The 18,218-nt window shown below is 32.8% G+C and overlaps 1 protein-coding gene across 1 annotated transcript in view; it reads left to right on the top strand.

The window, feature by feature from the left end:
- Nucleotides 1–15,192, top strand: part of LOC147065067 (uncharacterized) — a 346,553-nt gene extending 331,361 nt beyond the window's left edge. The window contains exons 8-15 of the mRNA XM_085956256.1: nucleotides 994–1,109; nucleotides 3,767–3,879; nucleotides 4,287–4,429; nucleotides 10,792–10,890; nucleotides 11,566–11,700; nucleotides 12,075–12,200; nucleotides 12,574–12,762; nucleotides 13,321–15,192. Of these exons, the coding sequence (XP_085812382.1) occupies nucleotides 994–1,109; nucleotides 3,767–3,879; nucleotides 4,287–4,429; nucleotides 10,792–10,890; nucleotides 11,566–11,700; nucleotides 12,075–12,200; nucleotides 12,574–12,762; nucleotides 13,321–13,445 (1,046 nt within the window). The 3' untranslated portion in view covers nucleotides 13,446–15,192. The remainder of the gene's footprint in view (nucleotides 1–993; nucleotides 1,110–3,766; nucleotides 3,880–4,286; nucleotides 4,430–10,791; nucleotides 10,891–11,565; nucleotides 11,701–12,074; nucleotides 12,201–12,573; nucleotides 12,763–13,320) is intronic.
- Nucleotides 15,193–18,218: the final 3,026 nt, after the last annotated feature.

Below are 18,218 nucleotides of genomic sequence, written 5' to 3'. Positions count from 1 at the left end.
ACAAGGGTCCCGTACGAAATCCCGAATGCCAAAATCCTGAATGCTGAAATCTCGAATGGTCAAAATCCCATAGGCCGAAATCCCAAAAAATAATAAAAATATAAACAATCTCAACTGAAAGTAAAAAATACTACTTTTTTAAAAAAGAAATTGCAACGAAAAAATATATATTTTGACAATTAATGTCAGTGGGAAAATCAAATTTATAAAAAGTAGGTATACTGACATCAGTTGTCAAAATATATATTTTTAATTGCATTTTCTTTTTTATAAAAGATAGTATTTTTTGCTTTCGGATGGTAGTTGTTGAGAATTATTATTGTTTATATTTTTCGGGATTTCGGCCTTCGGGATTTAGCTTTCGGGATTTCGGCTTTCGGGATTTCGACCCAAACCCATCTTACAATCACTGTAAAATTCCACAGTTGTGTTGAATCATCACCACAGTGTGGGGGCAGAGTTGGTCCCTAATTACCGTTGAAAATGTCGGCAAGACGACTTCATTATGATGTTGCATTGAAAGGAAAAGTTATTGTGTATGCAGAAGCAGAAGGGCACGGAAACAGAGCTGCAGGACGTAAATATGTCATAAGTGGAGTGAATTTTCGTCGTTGGAGAATTGTTCGTATTCCTATATTTTCTTGCAAAGCAACGACCACATGCTAAGCTAAGCTAAGCAAAGGCCTAAGAAAGGAAGATATATAAAAAGAAGGAAGCGTCTTATAATTGTGTAAATGCAGTATTTGTATATTTTTAATTAATCTGTTCCTGTAATTCATTATGCTTTTCACTTGTTTTGGAATTCATTGATCGTTACCTACCATAATATGTGGACATTTCAAAACATGTATGAAAATTATATTAAATTGTAATAAAATTATATTTCAGTGAATTTCGAATTAACTGTATTCGTATTAATAGGGGTTTTTTGTAAGTATATATCTCCGCCTGACTGTTTTTACCGCTAAATATATTGTTGTCTGTTGTTTCCAGTGGATAATCATCACAATAGGTGCCGATTCCCATCTTGGATAACGGAACACCACACCTGGCATAGCTTGGACCACACTCGTTCCTATCATTTCTCACTGAGGAATGCCACACTTAAGGTAGGTACTTTGAATCTAATCTAATTTTCATAATGTGAATGTTGTTATAGATTTACCAATCACATTTCGCAATGAGATCAAATACCACAAATAAGTAAGAGGGTATTATGCCTTTCTTTTCTGCTAGAAATATACAAGGGTTTTTTTTGACCCTTCGTTAGTATATAGAGATTTGTCAACGCCTATGATCCAAACCATTGCGTATTAAACATTTGACATTTTTATTTTCTCTGTAATTACCTTAATTTCGCTGTAATTTACCGAGCTGACTCGTAGATTTGATGACTCACGACAATCATTGTAAACAATCGTCTACCTTAAATAGCAATTACACGCAACGATTCAGGTACCAATTCGATCATGTTGACGCTTGTTTTGATTATAACATTCTGTTGATATCAATTTCTCAGCCTGTTAGTTACACCAAGTGCTAGAACGTAGTGGTCGGGGGAATGGGACGATTTGGCACCGCGAACTGGCCTCCGGCAATTGGCCTCCGGTAATTGGCCGCCGGTACAATCGGACGCTGGTCCAATTGGACGCCGACCCAATTCGACGCCGACCCAATTGGCCTCCGGGAGGATTGGACGCCGCACAGTTGAATTAAATGCGCAAAGGAATAGACGTACGTTACGATTTGTTGGAGTAAATAAGCAAGTCAGTTTAATATGCTTCTATCTTCTCAGTAGTTGTACCTTATACATTTCGCGCTTGACACATTTTTAATATAGATTGAGAATAATTATTATGCCTTATAATGTTTATTAAAAGAAAATAATTCTTCCCTCGCTAAAACTTAAAGATGTGCATAATCAATTAATTTATTGTCTATACATGGGTACTTATTTATATTTACAACAAATATTAAAAATAATGTTAGATGTTAGAATGAAAATAACATTATATTTCAGCGTTTTATCAACTTAATATTATAATAAAGCTTAAACATGTATATTATTATGCATAAATGCGTATTTTAAGATAGTATGAAATTACAAACAAAACATTAAGTAAGTTATCTGCTAAGTATAAATGTTTCAGTAGTTTGATTGATAAACTACTTAGGTACTGGGTGCCGGACGAAATCCCGAAGGCCGAAATCCCGAACGCTGAAATCCAGTAATTTTTGTAAGAGAGACAAATCCCATTTTTTTGCGGAAAATGGGTTTTTCCGATTGCGCAATTTTTTTTCAGGAAAGACCTTTTTGTAGAACGAATGGATTTTTTGTCTCTTGAAAAAATTGCGCAATTATTGATGTTTGTATTTTTTTATTTTTTGGGATTTCGGCCTTCGGGATTCCGGCCATTCGGGATTTCAGCGTTCGGGATTTTGGTATTCGGGATTTCGGCTTTCGGGATTTAGGCTTTTGGGATTTCGGCCATTCGGGATTTCGGCCATTCAGTATTTCAGCATTCGGGATTTCGGCCTTCGGGATTTCGTCCGGCACCCAGTACCTAAGTAGTTTATCAATCAAACTACTGAAACATTTATACTTAGCAGATAACTTACTTAATATTTTGTTTGTAATTTCATACTATCTTAAAATACGCATTTATGCATAATAATATACATGTTTAAGCTTTATTATAATATTAAGTTGATAAAACGCTGAAATATAATGTTATTTTCATTCTAACATCTAACATTATTTTTAATATTTGTTGTAAATATAAATAAGTACCCATGTATAGACAATAAATTAATTGATTATGCACATCTTTAAGTTTTAGCGAGGGAAGAATTATTTTCTTTTAATAAACATTATAAGGCATAATAATTATTCTCAATCTATATTAAAAATGTGTCAAGCGCGAAATGTATAAGGTACAACTACTGAGAAGATAGAAGCATATTAAACTGACTTGCTTATTTACTCCAACAAATCGTAACGTACGTCTATTCCTTTGCGCATTTAATTCAACTGTGCGGCGTCCAATCCTCCCGGAGGCCAATTGGGTCGGCGTCCAATTGGGCCGGCGTCCGATTGTACCGGCGGTCAATTAACGGAGGCCAATCGCCGGAGGCCAGTTCGCGGTGCCAAATCGTCCTAGACCCGTGGTTGGGCAGGCAGCGGCGTGCGCAACTCAAACGTATAACCTTGCGTGAAATGTTTGTAGACAGTGTCTTTTTGATTATACACGCCGCTGCCGTCCCACTGCCTGCCCGACCACTGTGGCCAAGCGCCAACAGTTTCCCTCATATTTTTTTATTTCAAATGTCAACCTAAAATATTAGAGATTGTGTTTGGCCATGTTACAAGTTGCTGATTGTATTTACTATTTTTGTTTCGTATTAATATTGTCTGTGAAAATAATGGAAACAGTCTGATTATTATCTTTATAAAGGTATATGTCAAAGTGACAGCATTGACAAATTGCATCACAAGCCGCCAGAGACTGCATCTATAGCCGTTTACAGTCTTTCAACAAATCGTGGACATGGATTGGGCTTGAGAACATAAATTATTCTACTCTGCCCAGGACTCAATGAAAGAAGTCAAAATAAATAACATTTCATGATTAGGACATACAGTTAGCATGAGTCACTGAGTCTACAAGTCTACTAGTATAATTTGTATAATGAATGCTTCCCGCAAAGTCTTGACCAGTCTTGTACATGGATCAATACATGTAATTATTTGATTTTCTTCTTCCAGATATCCAACGAAGATGGATCAGGAAACGAGATGCGTTTGGTCTGCCATTCGATACACCAACAGTTCACCGACTCTAATCGAATTCAAATTGTCGCTCATGTCACACAGGAATGGTGAGTCTCACAAGACAGGTTAATAAAATAGAGATGCGAAAACCATTCCTCGGAATATTTTTGTAATCCTATACGAGAACATAATCCCTTGAAGCTCCTCACTGCATGTGATTCTGAAATATTAAAGGTATCTCGGCTAAAAAACAACAGTAATAATTGGTCAAAATTCTACCGAACCTTGATTCGAGGAGGATGGAATAGAAAGACCTGAAATATCTTGTAGAAGACAATTATAAAAATAAAATATTGTAGACTTTTTTATTAGGTACTCTTGTAAAATGAATAATATTAGGATTTTAGTTAATTAGCATCTATAATTCTATGCCGTTTTATGATAATCATATTATTACAGAAATGTACTTACATCAGAGTGAGTGATAATAAATTTGTGTCAAATCCTATTCCAGCAATTCTGGTCATCTATGCATGATGTTCCATAAGAGGGACGAGCGAGTAATCGAGGTCCAGCAGTCAGATAAGCACCAGGACAGTCCTGACGATGCGTGTAGGTACTTCGACCAAGCAACAACTCCGTATACAACCCTTATAAGTAAGTACATGCACTCTCATTCATTCAGATATCATATGAGTTGCTTAGTCGCTACACCCGCTCTGGAGGTTTATTTGAGTTTCGAGTAAATCACGAAAAACTGTTTTGTGCATTTACGCTGATGTTGATGCTAGTAATGGTGACCTTTGTATAGCGATTTAAACGTTTGCTAAAAATCATGGTTTGAATCACGACGTCTGATTGGTCGGCTACGTTGAGCGGATTTAGTAACCTGTTATTTATCCTAGAACAGATTTGGTGACTCGTAGTCAATGTTCATTTTGATTTTTTGACAAAACGGCGGAATTTAAAACTCGCACCTCGATAGGCTGGTAATCCTATCGATATAGCACATTTACGTACATTCAAAACTAATTTTATTGAAAAATCGCCCAGAGCGGGTTTGGCGACTAAGCGACTCATGTACCGATATATTTTTCAAAATGTCAGAGCTGACATTACCATCTTTGACTGATTACTAATTTTTTGATAGTAGATTGTTGGAGAAACCAAGGTTAATATGTGTAAATACCAGTGGCGAAGGGTGACTTTTGGGAAGAGGTAAGCTGTAGAGATCAGAGAAAAATAGCACACTTGTAAGGTATACTTACAGGAAATAAGAAGATAATACTTACGATATTAGTACTGATGAATAATAATATGTGCACACTAATGACAACGCCACACTGAATCGTTGAAATTTCAATAGCTCACCGACGGTATAAAATTGAGCGATGAGTTTAAATTATGTATTTTCATAAACATTCATACACGTAACATACGCCCAAAAATATATCATTGGTGGCTTTGAAAAAAGCCGTTGTTGTCATTTTGGCATTCAAAACACTTCAAGATATTTCAGTAGGTAATTAATATAAAGGCTTACTATATGATCATTTGTACTCTAAGTCAATTCGTCTGTTTTTCTGCAGAAATTTTTTTAAAACATCATCATAAAATGTTTGCCCACGTTTTAATTTAATTAATAATTCTTTTTCAATAGCTATAATTGAAAGATTCGATAATCTAGTTTGATTTTGAGTATTTCGACAATATGTGTGGACACGTTTTAGAGTAGAAAAACTCCTTTCTGCCGTCGCTGTCGTGGTCGGTAGCGTTAAAAATAATTTGACTAGTTTATAAGTCTGTGAGAAAGCTTCCACTAGACATTTTTTGTTTTTAAAATATTCGAACAACTCTCTTAAATTTGAATCTTGAAATTCTGGTAAAGAATAAATGACTTTAAGTTCGTTTTTCAATTGACTTGAATCAAAAATACCAGAATAACTGTTTTTCAGGGATTCAAATAGTTTATCTGGAAATTTTCGTTTAAACGATTTAAATAGCGTCGGTTCAAGTAATTCTAAAAAATTTAATTTTTCAAATGAAACAAATCTATCGTTCATTTGCATTAAAATGTTATCGCAAACCTCCTTAAAAATGATTTTAAAATATTGCTCATCATTTAATTCATTTCTGCGACGTTTTTTTGGTGGTTCACAGAGGTTTTTATATTTATTATATAAATTACTAAAACTATTTTGGAAGTCGGTCTCTAACCATTTTTTAAATTCGTTAATTTTTTTAATGGAATAAGAAATGTTTACAGTTCTACTTTGAATAATTTTAAATAAAATATCCGTTCGGGCATAGATTTCGGAGAATATTCCTAAGTAAAAGTTAAATTCAAATTCTTTAAATTTACTATCATAAGCATCTGCAAAGGTTAAAGAATCTTCATCCCATTTAGAAGAATTATTCTGTATTGTCTCGAATGTCGTTATGAAATCAGATCTATTGTCATGTTGACACGAACAAAAACGCCGACCTTCAGTTAGTGTTTATGGCAGAGTATGGTTTAACGACATAACTATACAAATCTAGCCTTGTAGTCAATTCTACTTCTCAATAGCCGTGCGACAACCTCACGACAAGGTACAAACAGAATATATAAGTCCCATGGTCCTAAACTATGGAAGAAGCAGAGAAGAAATGGTCGAAAAAGACCATGAACAGGTAGCCAGTAGCGTAATCGTTTAGTATTAGGAAGTAAAATGTATGTTGTTTACCTTTTCTTTGTAAATGTAATAAAATTTTACGTAAAAAATTTTCGCCTCCGAAAATCAAGAGTGCTCCAGTGTAATTGGAACGCTGTGACCACAGGCCTCGAGATGACACGTCGCGTAGATTTGGGCGCGATCTCATTTGGAAATAATTTCCGGGAAATCTCCATTAAACTTAGAAAATAAGTTATGGGAGAGATTGTTTACGTAAAATTTAGCAAGTACATGCTTCAATAACTTTTATAGCAATAATGGAAGTGTGTGAAAATTGAAAAAGAAAATTGAATATTTATAAATTTATATACTGTATAATTGTAAATAAAGAATTTTAATACTAATTTTATCAATACAAGATAGAAGCTAACTACCGTTATAAAAATACTGTAAACGCGTATCTATATCTATAGACGCGTAATTATAATTATAGATTTTGTTAATGCTATAACTCGCTAACTATAATGAATATTGTAAAAGTAACAATTGGAAAAACTTAAGATTCTGGTATAGATGGGTTTCTACCCATAAACAATAATAAATCTTAATCGCATCTTGGATAAATAAAAGAATCAAATACTGCGACTAAAAATACAAATTGACGCGTGACCTTGAACCTTAACTGAATTCTGTCCGACTAGAATTTACGGCCCAGCTGTGCTAGCTCGCGAGGTAAAAATAGATTCAAGGTTACGTTTAGATTACTATGGAAAAGCCACTATTAAAGACTAAATAAATTTGTAGTCGCTTGTAAATAACATCTTGTTAGGATTAAGCATTTATATATTTAAGTTGAAATGTTAAGTATAATATTATAGTATTTTCACGTAATAATGTTCGTCCGAAAGGTAAATATCGAATGAAACGTTTTCTGCGGCTCCAGATAGTTTTATTAAAACTTAGTAAAATTCTATTGGCCTAAAAAGGCCAAGAGTGGTGGAAAGGACTAGTACGTGGGTGTCAACCTTTCATTTTGACATTTTAAATTTAAAGACTGCCATTCCCTTATTTAGTACCCGAATACTTATTCCGATACCTCGATGGAAAGCTAGAAACTTTCCCCTTCGTTTGAACACGAAAAATCATATAAAATCAACTACTTTGCTTACGTCATCGCCACCGCGTATTTAAGGGACTTGTTCTAGAGGGTGCTTGAAACACCCCTATTGAAACTTTATTTTGTGAAAATAAGGTAGAGTAATTTTAACCCGATTTAATTAGAAGATATCTCTATTAGAAAGTTGCCAGGAACGGGAGATATATGTAAATTTATCCCGTGAGAAAAAGATATACATCTGCTATCCCTTACGGACTGTTTCCTGTTAAACCTCTATCCGAAGGGTATAAAAGGCGACCACTTTTCCCGTAAAATCATTAGTTTCTACACTCTTCACCGGCGATCTTCAGTAAGCAGCAGACCTCTCTGCGAGCTTGTGGGACACGGTTCTCAGTACATTCGCGATTCCTACGTACCAGTAAGTCCCCTTCGACGGGCAAAACGTAGCGCGAATAACACGTATCTGTCGGTAGTGACGTCGGCCGCTAAAACGTAGCACGAATACTACGTATCTGTCGATAGTGACGCGCTCGCGGATTAATTTTATTTTTCATTACTCATCATACGAGGTGACGTAATCGAGATAAATTACGCGATCGGATTTGTTTTATAAAAACAAATTAATAAACTCAGTCTGTAATAATAAATTTTACAAATCTTTTCGGGATTATAAAATAAATTTTAGTTAACAAATTCATAAACATAAAAACAAATTTTAGTAAATAAATTTGTAAACATTAAGCAAACCTTTTGTAAACAAGTCTGTAAACACAAATAAATATTTGTAAATACACTGTGAACATAAATAAACTTTATAAACAACAATAAAATAATTCTATTCTTTTATAAACCTAATACTGCGTGACCAAAGAATAATTTATATTTTCTTTCTTATGGGAAAATATTTCATGAATTAAAAATATCCAAAGAATATCTGCGTATACATTCTCTGAATTAGGTGTGACTTTTTGGGAATTTGTGAAAGATTTCACAGAGATCCTATAGTGAACAAATAAATAGTTTACTGATACTTTAATGAGATTTAATTACGGGAACAATGACAGTTAACCTTATTGTGTGACCGTGAACTCTGGTACCTGGATAAATTCGGCACCACACCAGCTGAGAGTTTTATTCGGGAATTCAAAAGTTGTGATACTACAAAGGAGATCCACCTCTTCTAGTTCATCACTAGTCTCCTCAGTGACGGCCCGGTAGCATTATTGAGCTAGCCGTGAGCCGGGTCATGTCAATGTATTACATTAAGTATACGAGAGTGGTAGTGCCACCTGGTCGATGCAACACTTGGAAGACGGCGATCCATTATTTCATTGAGCAATGCACTTCTCTTTGTAGATGTATTAAAAAAACTCACTAATTTATTAATGTGTCCAAAAATTTTTTTACATTCCGCAACATTTTCAACGGATCTAGATAAAACTAAATTTAAAATATGAGCATGGCACGGTACAAATATGGCCATAGAACATTTTTCTCGAACTTTTGATTGAACTCCGTTTAATTCTGAAGACATTACTGCAGCCCCATCATAACTTTGCGCTACCAGTTTTTCACTACAATTAAACTTTTCTAATATGGAGAATACATGTGAACTCAAAACAATGGCAGTTCTCTCTGAACTTACGTCTACATAACCTAAAAATCGTTCTTCTACAGAATTATTTGAAACGTATCGCAAAATGGTTGTTAACTGTTCACGGCGACTAATATCTGGTGTTTCATCTATCATTATAGAAACAAAACTAGCTTCTGCAATTTCAGCCTTAATTTCTGAAATAATTACGGATGATATTGACGAAATTAAATCATTCTGAATCTCACCTGATAATCCAGAAAAGGCGCATGAAGATTTTAATGAATTAAAATGTCCTTCAATTACAGAATCGTAAGATGATAAAAATTGAAGAGATTCTATGAAATTTCCACGATTATTTGATGATTCACTTTCATCGTGTGCTCGAAAAGATAATTCTTGTTTACCCAAAAAAATTGTTGTATCTATCAATCTACGCATTATATTAAGGTTTCTGTCGACTTTCTCATTGTGTACTCTAGCAATTGCCTTTTGTTGTTTATCAACGGCAAATTCGATTCTAGTTTTACCAAAAGATTCCAGATTTACGATTGAATGTAAATGTTTTTCTGTAGTCACATGTTTTACCACTGAATTTGTCAAATTATTCAAATCACTTATACCAGAATAATTCCACGCAGACTTATCTGTGGCAAATAGCATACATGGCCAACAATATAGTTTATTTAATTGACAACTGCCAGTCAAAAACGAATATTTGTCATATAAATTGTTGTGGAAATGTCTAACATAAGTTTTTTTTGCTGTATGCAAATTTAAATGAACGGTTGATCTTCCAGCTTTGATAATTTCTGATTTTTGGATAAACGTCAAACTTGAAAATGATATTTTTAAAATTTGATCTGTACTACAGCAATGACCAATTTCAGTTGGAAAACTAGACATTTTTACAAATAATTTGTATTTGAAGCACTGACGAATGACTTAGGGTACAAAAAAAGATAATCTATCCACATTCAGAATACAATAAATCACAGAATTGTCTCACAAAATAAAACTATACCACTATGTTTTGAACAACAATCTGACTGAATTAAAACGATATAAATTATGTTTTTCTATGACTGAACTAATCTAAATAATTATCACGAGATACAATTATTTGTTATTTTTAAAATCAATTAATAATTATATCGGATTGAACCCAATAGACATTATTTTTTTAAATCATCTTATTTATTTATTATTATTTAAAGCAGCAGGCATAGACAATAAACTTTGCAAAAAGAGTTGGAAGGCGGTCACTCGAACGCTTCCAAGACGTGATAACATTTGTAGACTTGCTCGAAGAGATGAGTCATAAAAGGTATAGAAAACAATTTTCGATTATGAAGTCAATAATCGACAATCGTCATTCAAAGAAAAACAACAGATGTCGTTACTCGCTTGTAATTTTTTGTTTGATTCTAAACATGGCTAATTTACATAGTCTACATTCAAATTCACACAATAGATGACTCTTAATATTTTAAAATTTTCTATATATTTTTTTATTGCAATTTGAAATAAATACTTGAAGATATAGTTTTCTTAGAAGGTAGGCTTTAAATAATCGCTTAGTATGGAGCCTTCGCCACTGGTAAATACCTGCTGGATATTTAACAAATTTGTAATTTATTAAATTATATTCTAGCGGCTACTCTGCATCCGGAAGCTTGTCCTCATCTTGGCCGTTACACCGTATATGATTCCTTGGCTGAAAAGAGGAAACGAAGACAGCAAGTAACCACAGGTAACGATTATCAATATGAGTGACAAGAGTGATCATCATTATATAAGGGTTTGAAAGGACAGTCAGCCCAACCTTTCGCTTTTTGAGTTATAGTAGGATTTGACACTTAAAATAACTATTTCGTAAATTAAAAAATTAACATATTGAAAATGAAATAGCCAACCCATATTCATTAATATTGTATAAAAATTCGAATTTATAGTCTCAAATAGACAATTAAAATAAACAACTTTAAAAACCCATAGAATATTTAAAACGCTTACGTATCTATTAAGAAATTATATTGTGTACCTGTAGTTGTTACTAAAAAAATATATGTACTCATTTAAGTTGATGCTACAATCCCATTGTCTCCGAGTGTTTTCCAATATTTCTATCTCATCCGAGTCTCATCAGTACTAGGCACCACCTTATTTTAATCGGTCCATGTATTCTTTGGCGAATTTTATTTTTGAAATCTTGAATAGCCTTTTCATCAGACCTTGAATAAAAATCATTTAAAATTAGAATAATTCTTTTGGAAAGTTCATATTCATTTGAAAATATTTCTAGAAAAAATTATATTTACTAGAAAAAAAATAGGGTACCGGGGACCCATTCCATTTCCAATATCACTAATTTATTTAGTGTTAGTAAAAGGGGTGTTGTTCTAATTATGTCTTTTGTCATTTTTAGGTGGAAGTGATGGTCAAGAATCGACCCAGCCAGCTGTCCGGGAGTGTCCGGCGGGAGCAGCTTACGAGTCACTCGCCATCGGATGCACAGGTGCCCAGGATACATTGGAGTTTAGATCCGCTTGTTCCGCCAGTGGTAAGTAGTACCTATAACATTTCTATGTACATAGAATAACTTACCCATTTACTTAATCATAGTTCATGGTAATTATATTAACCTAATACACGTTGGCAATGTCGAAAGTTTCCTAGAAATGACAGTTAAACAGCAAAAACACCGCATACTAAATAGATGGCCTTTTTTTCAGCTTTTGCTGTACATACTAGTAATACTTTTTTGGATCATCCACTACTCTCGTTTGAATGCCACTCTGTCCTGAGCGTGAGAGGAAAGCGATTTCCTTTATTAGGGCTTTCTAAAAAGAACCTTTCACATTGTCTCTTAATTCTTTGCTTTGATATGATAGTCAACTTGCCTATAATAACATGGTTGTGTTACTCTTTTTCTAGCTTATTCATGCCATGGCAGTTGGAGTGAGAATGGCGTCCATTATTTGGTTGCTTCGCCGACGGCACGAGCTTCCACTGATCCCAGGAGATATTGCTTCATATACTCTCTGCCGGGGACTGCTAATGGTAATATTTTGTTTAACTCTCAACATCATTGGGGAGTCGCTTCTCGGAGGACGGGGTGAAACAATTGCTAAAATACAGCCACATACTGGGTTATATGGCATTTTGCATACATTAATAAAGAAATAAAAGAATACGTTCATCTTTTACGATTGTTGATAAGAAATAAAAGAAAAAACATTTTGAAAAACTTTAGAAACATACCTCCTAAATCCTAGAATAAAATTTCAACCGAGTGGGAGTCGAACTCACATCATTTACTTACCAGATAAGAATATTTTTTTTCCACTACACAATTATAGTACATGAATTGTGATTTTCGTCTTTGATACGTTTACAACAATTATCATTCAATCAAATTATTATTTATTTGCAGAATCTAGTGTCGCGGAGATCCCTTCTTCAGGACGCAATTCGCGAGCCCGTTCCAGCGTCTCTCAAAGTGGAGGTGCAGGCGCCTCAAGGAGTTCTCCTAAGATGCAGCTGAGCTTGGTGGCTGCCTCATGCAGTCGGCTGGTCCGACCTGGTATCACCGGAGACCGAGCGTACAACTTGACAGCTAACGGTCAGTAGTCATTTTTATATTATATAACAACTAATAGACAGGTCATATATATATATTATTATATATACCCCATCCTGTTTGTTGTTTAAATTAGTACTCATTTTATTAGTTAGATTAATACTATCGACCGAAGGTACTTGATGGAATTTGAATTTAAATTCCAATGGATTTAAGTTTTGTATTATTCCATTTGAGTATTTCATAGTGTTGTAGCACCAGGAATAAGAAGAAGAATCTCATTAAGCTAGCACTTGTGGAATTCGGCACTATCTGAAGACATTTTGGTTTTGCATAAATTAAGGAAGAATTATTCTGGTAACAATTAAAAAACATTATGTTTTCTTACTACATATTATGTACCCATAAAACATGACTGATTTGTGAAATTCATTAGGAAATGTCATTTTTATTTTCCAGTTTTTCCTTTAGTCCAGTAATCCAGCATCATAAGGTTTTATATAGTGTCGGATTAGTGAGATTCTACCGTTGTATTATGTATCAGTTTCAATTAAAATAATTTTTAATTGAATAATAATGACGTATGATGAACTGTTGCAGGAACATGTGCACAGACCAGCGAGTACAGCAGCGGAGCAAATTCTCTGCACCAGCAACTGCTGGCCTACCTGTTCGCCGCCTGCATCATTATGGGCATACTCCACACCAGCTCGGCTTGGAGATGATAAGCCGGGCTGACTCGCGGAGGCGCCGTCTCGCTCGGCTCGGTGATGGTTCAACTTCACCTTCACCCCCAGGGCTTAACAGAGGGAATCAGTGCAAAGGTTAAGCTGCTAATTTGAATACGGCCGTCAGTGATGGGACTAATATTGATGCCGGCTAGTCGTGATATTGCGCCCTGTGCTCCATTAAGTGTTATTTATATCGGGTTGGCATTTTGTGATGTTGGTTTCGGTTGTGGTGCGCTCGTCTGTAATTTCTTGAATATTTTCCTTTTATGCCGCTTACAAACGTGTCTGAGACATGTCAAATTCCGTTTAAAACATTTCAACGAATGTTCAATGCCCATCCGATGTATCCCAGCATTATCTAAATATTGTTATTGCAACGTTATCCTTTGGTTTATTTACATAGCTAATGAATACAGTTGGGGCAATATTAAAATATATACCAGTATAGTGTGCGCAATAAGAAAACGGCGACAAGTCAAAAATCACCATTTTTCATGAGATCTAAAAGAAGATTGAGTTTTGAATAAGTGTTGAAAAAGCATGGGAATTTTTACGTTTCTATGTGAAATTCACTAATTCAGCGGCGTTGATTAATCACATATTTAACTCATTTTTCAATATTTTAGATTTATAGCCCTTTTCCTTTCGCATACATATATTATAATTTTTCTATTAAACATTGACTTACTTAATGAGCACAGCATCTGATAAATAAAAGCGCTCTTATAAACATCAGCGCATCTATTCCATACACAAGACTGCTATAGGTCGTTATGGGCAGCTATCGAGGGTAGGTTATCATTTTTTGTATCGAAATATTAGCACTTATTGTAACAATTACAATAAGTTAGCCGTCTAAACAGTCAGTCTATCTCGCTCAAAAATTTAACACAGCCAAGACAGGTGCTGTTAAATCATAGCACTTATTGTAACAATTACAACTAATTTATTGTAATTGTTACAATAAGATACAAAAAATGAAAAACTACCCTCGATAGCTGCTGATAGCGGCCTATCGCAGTCTTGTATATAGAATAGATGCGCAGAATGTCCTTATACAAATTTCATTCTTTCGTAAACAAATAAATACAGGTGAACATGGTTAAAAAATGGACTCTACTCTACATACTTACATCAAAGGTCAATACAGACCCACGTTACACTATTCTGTTAACGTATCTCCAGAAGAGGGTAACAATGGTAGATACTAGAAATTCAGTGATTATTTGTATTGGGATAATCTATATGTATACCTAGTATAATATCGAACATCGAATAAATAATAAACAAATATAATGTATCATATATTCTGACTGTCATTATGCAGAAATCATAAGATATATATTATTTTAGTGTTTTTAATTATTATTTTAAAGTCACCAGTACAAATAATCATTGATATTTAAATGTACATAACAGTATTTCTTTAGAGTTTCCAAATAGAGTTGAATAATTAATGTCATTGGAGGATTACAGGGGCGCACTCGAGCTGAAACAAAACAAAGTATTGTTATTGTGTTTAAAGTATATCTTTTGACTTGAGATAGTATGGAAGATGTTACTAATTATATATATAAGTTTGTACGCTTTTGTCAACTTGTAAAAAAAAATTGCACTGATCTCCCTCTCTCGGATATAGTCAAAACAGTTAGTCTCTTTATCGGCCTGTTCAGGGGTCGGCGATTGAACGCTTTTTTATAAATCCAACGGTAAATAAATGAAATTATTAAATGATGAATGTAAGAAAAAAAAATACTAAATATTTCTTAGATAGGTTTACTAAAAATATTTAATGCGGTATGTAAAATTTAAATATATTTATATTATACATCATCATCGTGACGATAATAACGATCTATGTGCATTTTTCTGGGAGCATTTTTGAAAATTTTTCAGGTAATATTAAAAGCCGTCAATGTTTTAATGAAAAGTATACATACATATTATATTATATACTATGAGCTATATTGTTTCTTAATTATTTTTGCATGTTTTATTTTGTCAGCAGCCATTTTGATAATAAATCTTATTTTAAAATCTGCCATTTTATTATGGGATAATGTATGCTATTTAAATCCATTATTTATAAAATCATTTTTAACTATTTTAAAATATCATTGTAATATAAAAAAAAAAATATGCTTATCTTTCGAGGCAGTTTTTTAAAACAATAAGTTTTTGGTTTTTATAATCATTTTATGAATTCCGTTCATTGAAGCCTGCCGTAGTCGTTTAAAAAATCATGCCATTATGTTAGGTTAGGTTGTTTTAAGTATTTCTTTTTTTTCATTTATTTATAGGGGAATCAAAGGGGTAAGGAATCTTTCCACATATATATCATTGTATTAATAAATTAACATTTAGCTGATCTCATATTTGTACGATTTACATTCTTTATCTGATAATTCCTTGCGAGACAGCTAATTTATAAATGCAATTTGTCATCAATTTTAATTGTAAATTTAGCATTTAATTATTAACAAATTTTCGTATTTTTGGGTACTTTAAAATAAAAAAAATAATAATACACATATTGTTGTATTATAAATTTTTATAGTAGTTACCAAAATAATTTGCTTAGTAAGAATAATTAAATTATATATTCCAAAATGTACAGTTATAAAATTGTGTTTCTAGGTTAGGTATATTAGAAACACAATTATTCTTTCCTTGCCCCCTGTTTCCGTTTTATACAATTTTATTATATTCGTTTGCTCTGTATAAGTTATTAGTCTATAAAAATATAAAATTACAATACAAGAGATCTTTTAATAAAACTGTCTTTAAAGCATAGAATACTCGTAAAAAATGCACCTATTCAGAATACTTAATATTTAAATATTTTTTTATGATATTATACATTGTAATAAAGAAAAACGTGATTCAGTTTGTTTGTAGTATCTTCACAATTTTTTAGTGTATATTATTAATTATTTTATGTCAGCTTATTAAGGAATTGAATACAGCCCTGGAATTTAGTAATATTTTATTGAAATAATCTAAAACAAAATAGTTTCAAAGAAACTACACACATGATAGATTTCTTTTCCAATACATACATAATGTTTAGTGCTTAATTTTATGGATACAAACAAAATATATTTTTTATGAAAATATTTTTTAAAACTATAATTTTCTTGGATTATTTTAATTTAATTGTTTTCTTTTAAAACACAGCCTCATACTACACTATTATCTTTAAAAATTGTATAAAATTCTAGCTTAAAAAATATTAGCTAAACTAAGGGAAAAATTTAAAAGTTATATTTATAAAATAAAATTATGTACATATTTCACTGTGATTATGGAGGGAAGATTTTTAACTACATGTTTTCATTTATGTCGTAAAAGATTTTTTATTTTTTTGTTTTACAAGAATTTAATAATAATTTATTAATGTAACCATATTTCTTTGAAAATATGCATTTCGAATTACTTTTTATGGTGTAAAATATTATATTTGCATTTATTAAAAATTATTAAAATTTTAAATTCGCAAGTCCACGTGAACATGAAATGACATTAAAAGTTTTTGCTGCCCCATCTTTAAAAACAGAAATCTGTTAAAATTATTTTATTAATCCAAAAATCTACGTTTTATCGATAATAATTATTTCAAAATGAGAATTGAAGCTTTTCCCATCAAAGAAAGAAAAACATAAAATTATATTATTTGTTTGGTTCTATTTTATTGTGTATAGTTTCTGTTTTATATGATTATTATTTTTTTGTATGTAAGACATTTTGTAAATAAATGCAAAGTTAATTTTGTGTGATAACATTCTCCAAACAATTTGTTGTATTTATTTGTTGTTCCACCTTTATTTTCTATTATAATCCACCTTCCTTAGGCGATACTTGAACATTTGAAAAACCAATTCCACATATGGCCAAAATCTAACAACAAACACATACATATTCTATGTACACAATATGTAATGACTGATCACGAGATGCATTCTGGTCGATCGCTCATAAGAATTGAATCATGAAAATGTAAAAACGTATACATTCAGTTGTAATATAATGTAATTTTATTGATATTTTGAAGGGGAAGTCCGTCCTATAAACTTAGGTGTAGTTTCCTTTTTCTAGGCTCTCTAAGGAAAACAGTTTGATGGCGATTTCTATATAATATTTCACAGTTTGTTGAGAGGAATATTATACTTTATATGTAGAGGGGATATGAGAACGCTCAGAAGATAAAAAAACCGCTGTTTGATCTGACCTTCCTTGCACGTTTCGCATGTAAACTTTAGTGCTATGAACCTAGAGATACAACTATATTGAAAATGCATCGGAGAGATGATCGGAAAGTGACCATACAATCAATACCTATTATGTGGGACTATCTTGAAAGAATCCTGACTTTCAAACAGAAAAGTCTATGGCCGACCTGGCTCTGTTATTTAAGAGTTCGAAACAAGATTCAGTAACTTGCAAAAAATATAATCAATTTGCAGAGTAGGCACATGAAAATTCCATTGAAATCCGATTTGGACATTAAATAAACTGCAGTCACTATCAGCAAACATAACACGTTGAGCAAACTGATTATCTCTTGAAAGAGACGATGTTATTTTTCTAGTGGACAGCGCAAGAGAAGAATCATTTTAGAAGTTCGTGTTTAGACAAAAATTTCCCAATTTGAGTGTTGGATCACTGTCAGGTTTTATACCGGATAGTAAGTAGATCACAGCCTACTTGACGTTCGACATGTCTGGGTCTATAACTTACAAAATCTACCAAAAGTATATGAAAAAATTG

Source organism: Rhyacophila brunnea, unplaced genomic scaffold, assembly GCF_057557595.1.
Source record: "Rhyacophila brunnea isolate RB1 unplaced genomic scaffold, BYU_Rbru_1.0 scaffold_6, whole genome shotgun sequence".
NCBI classification, from domain to species: domain Eukaryota; kingdom Metazoa; phylum Arthropoda; class Insecta; order Trichoptera; family Rhyacophilidae; genus Rhyacophila; species Rhyacophila brunnea.
Note: the sequence above shows the minus strand (reverse complement) of the source record. Positions and strands in the feature narration are given on the sequence as shown.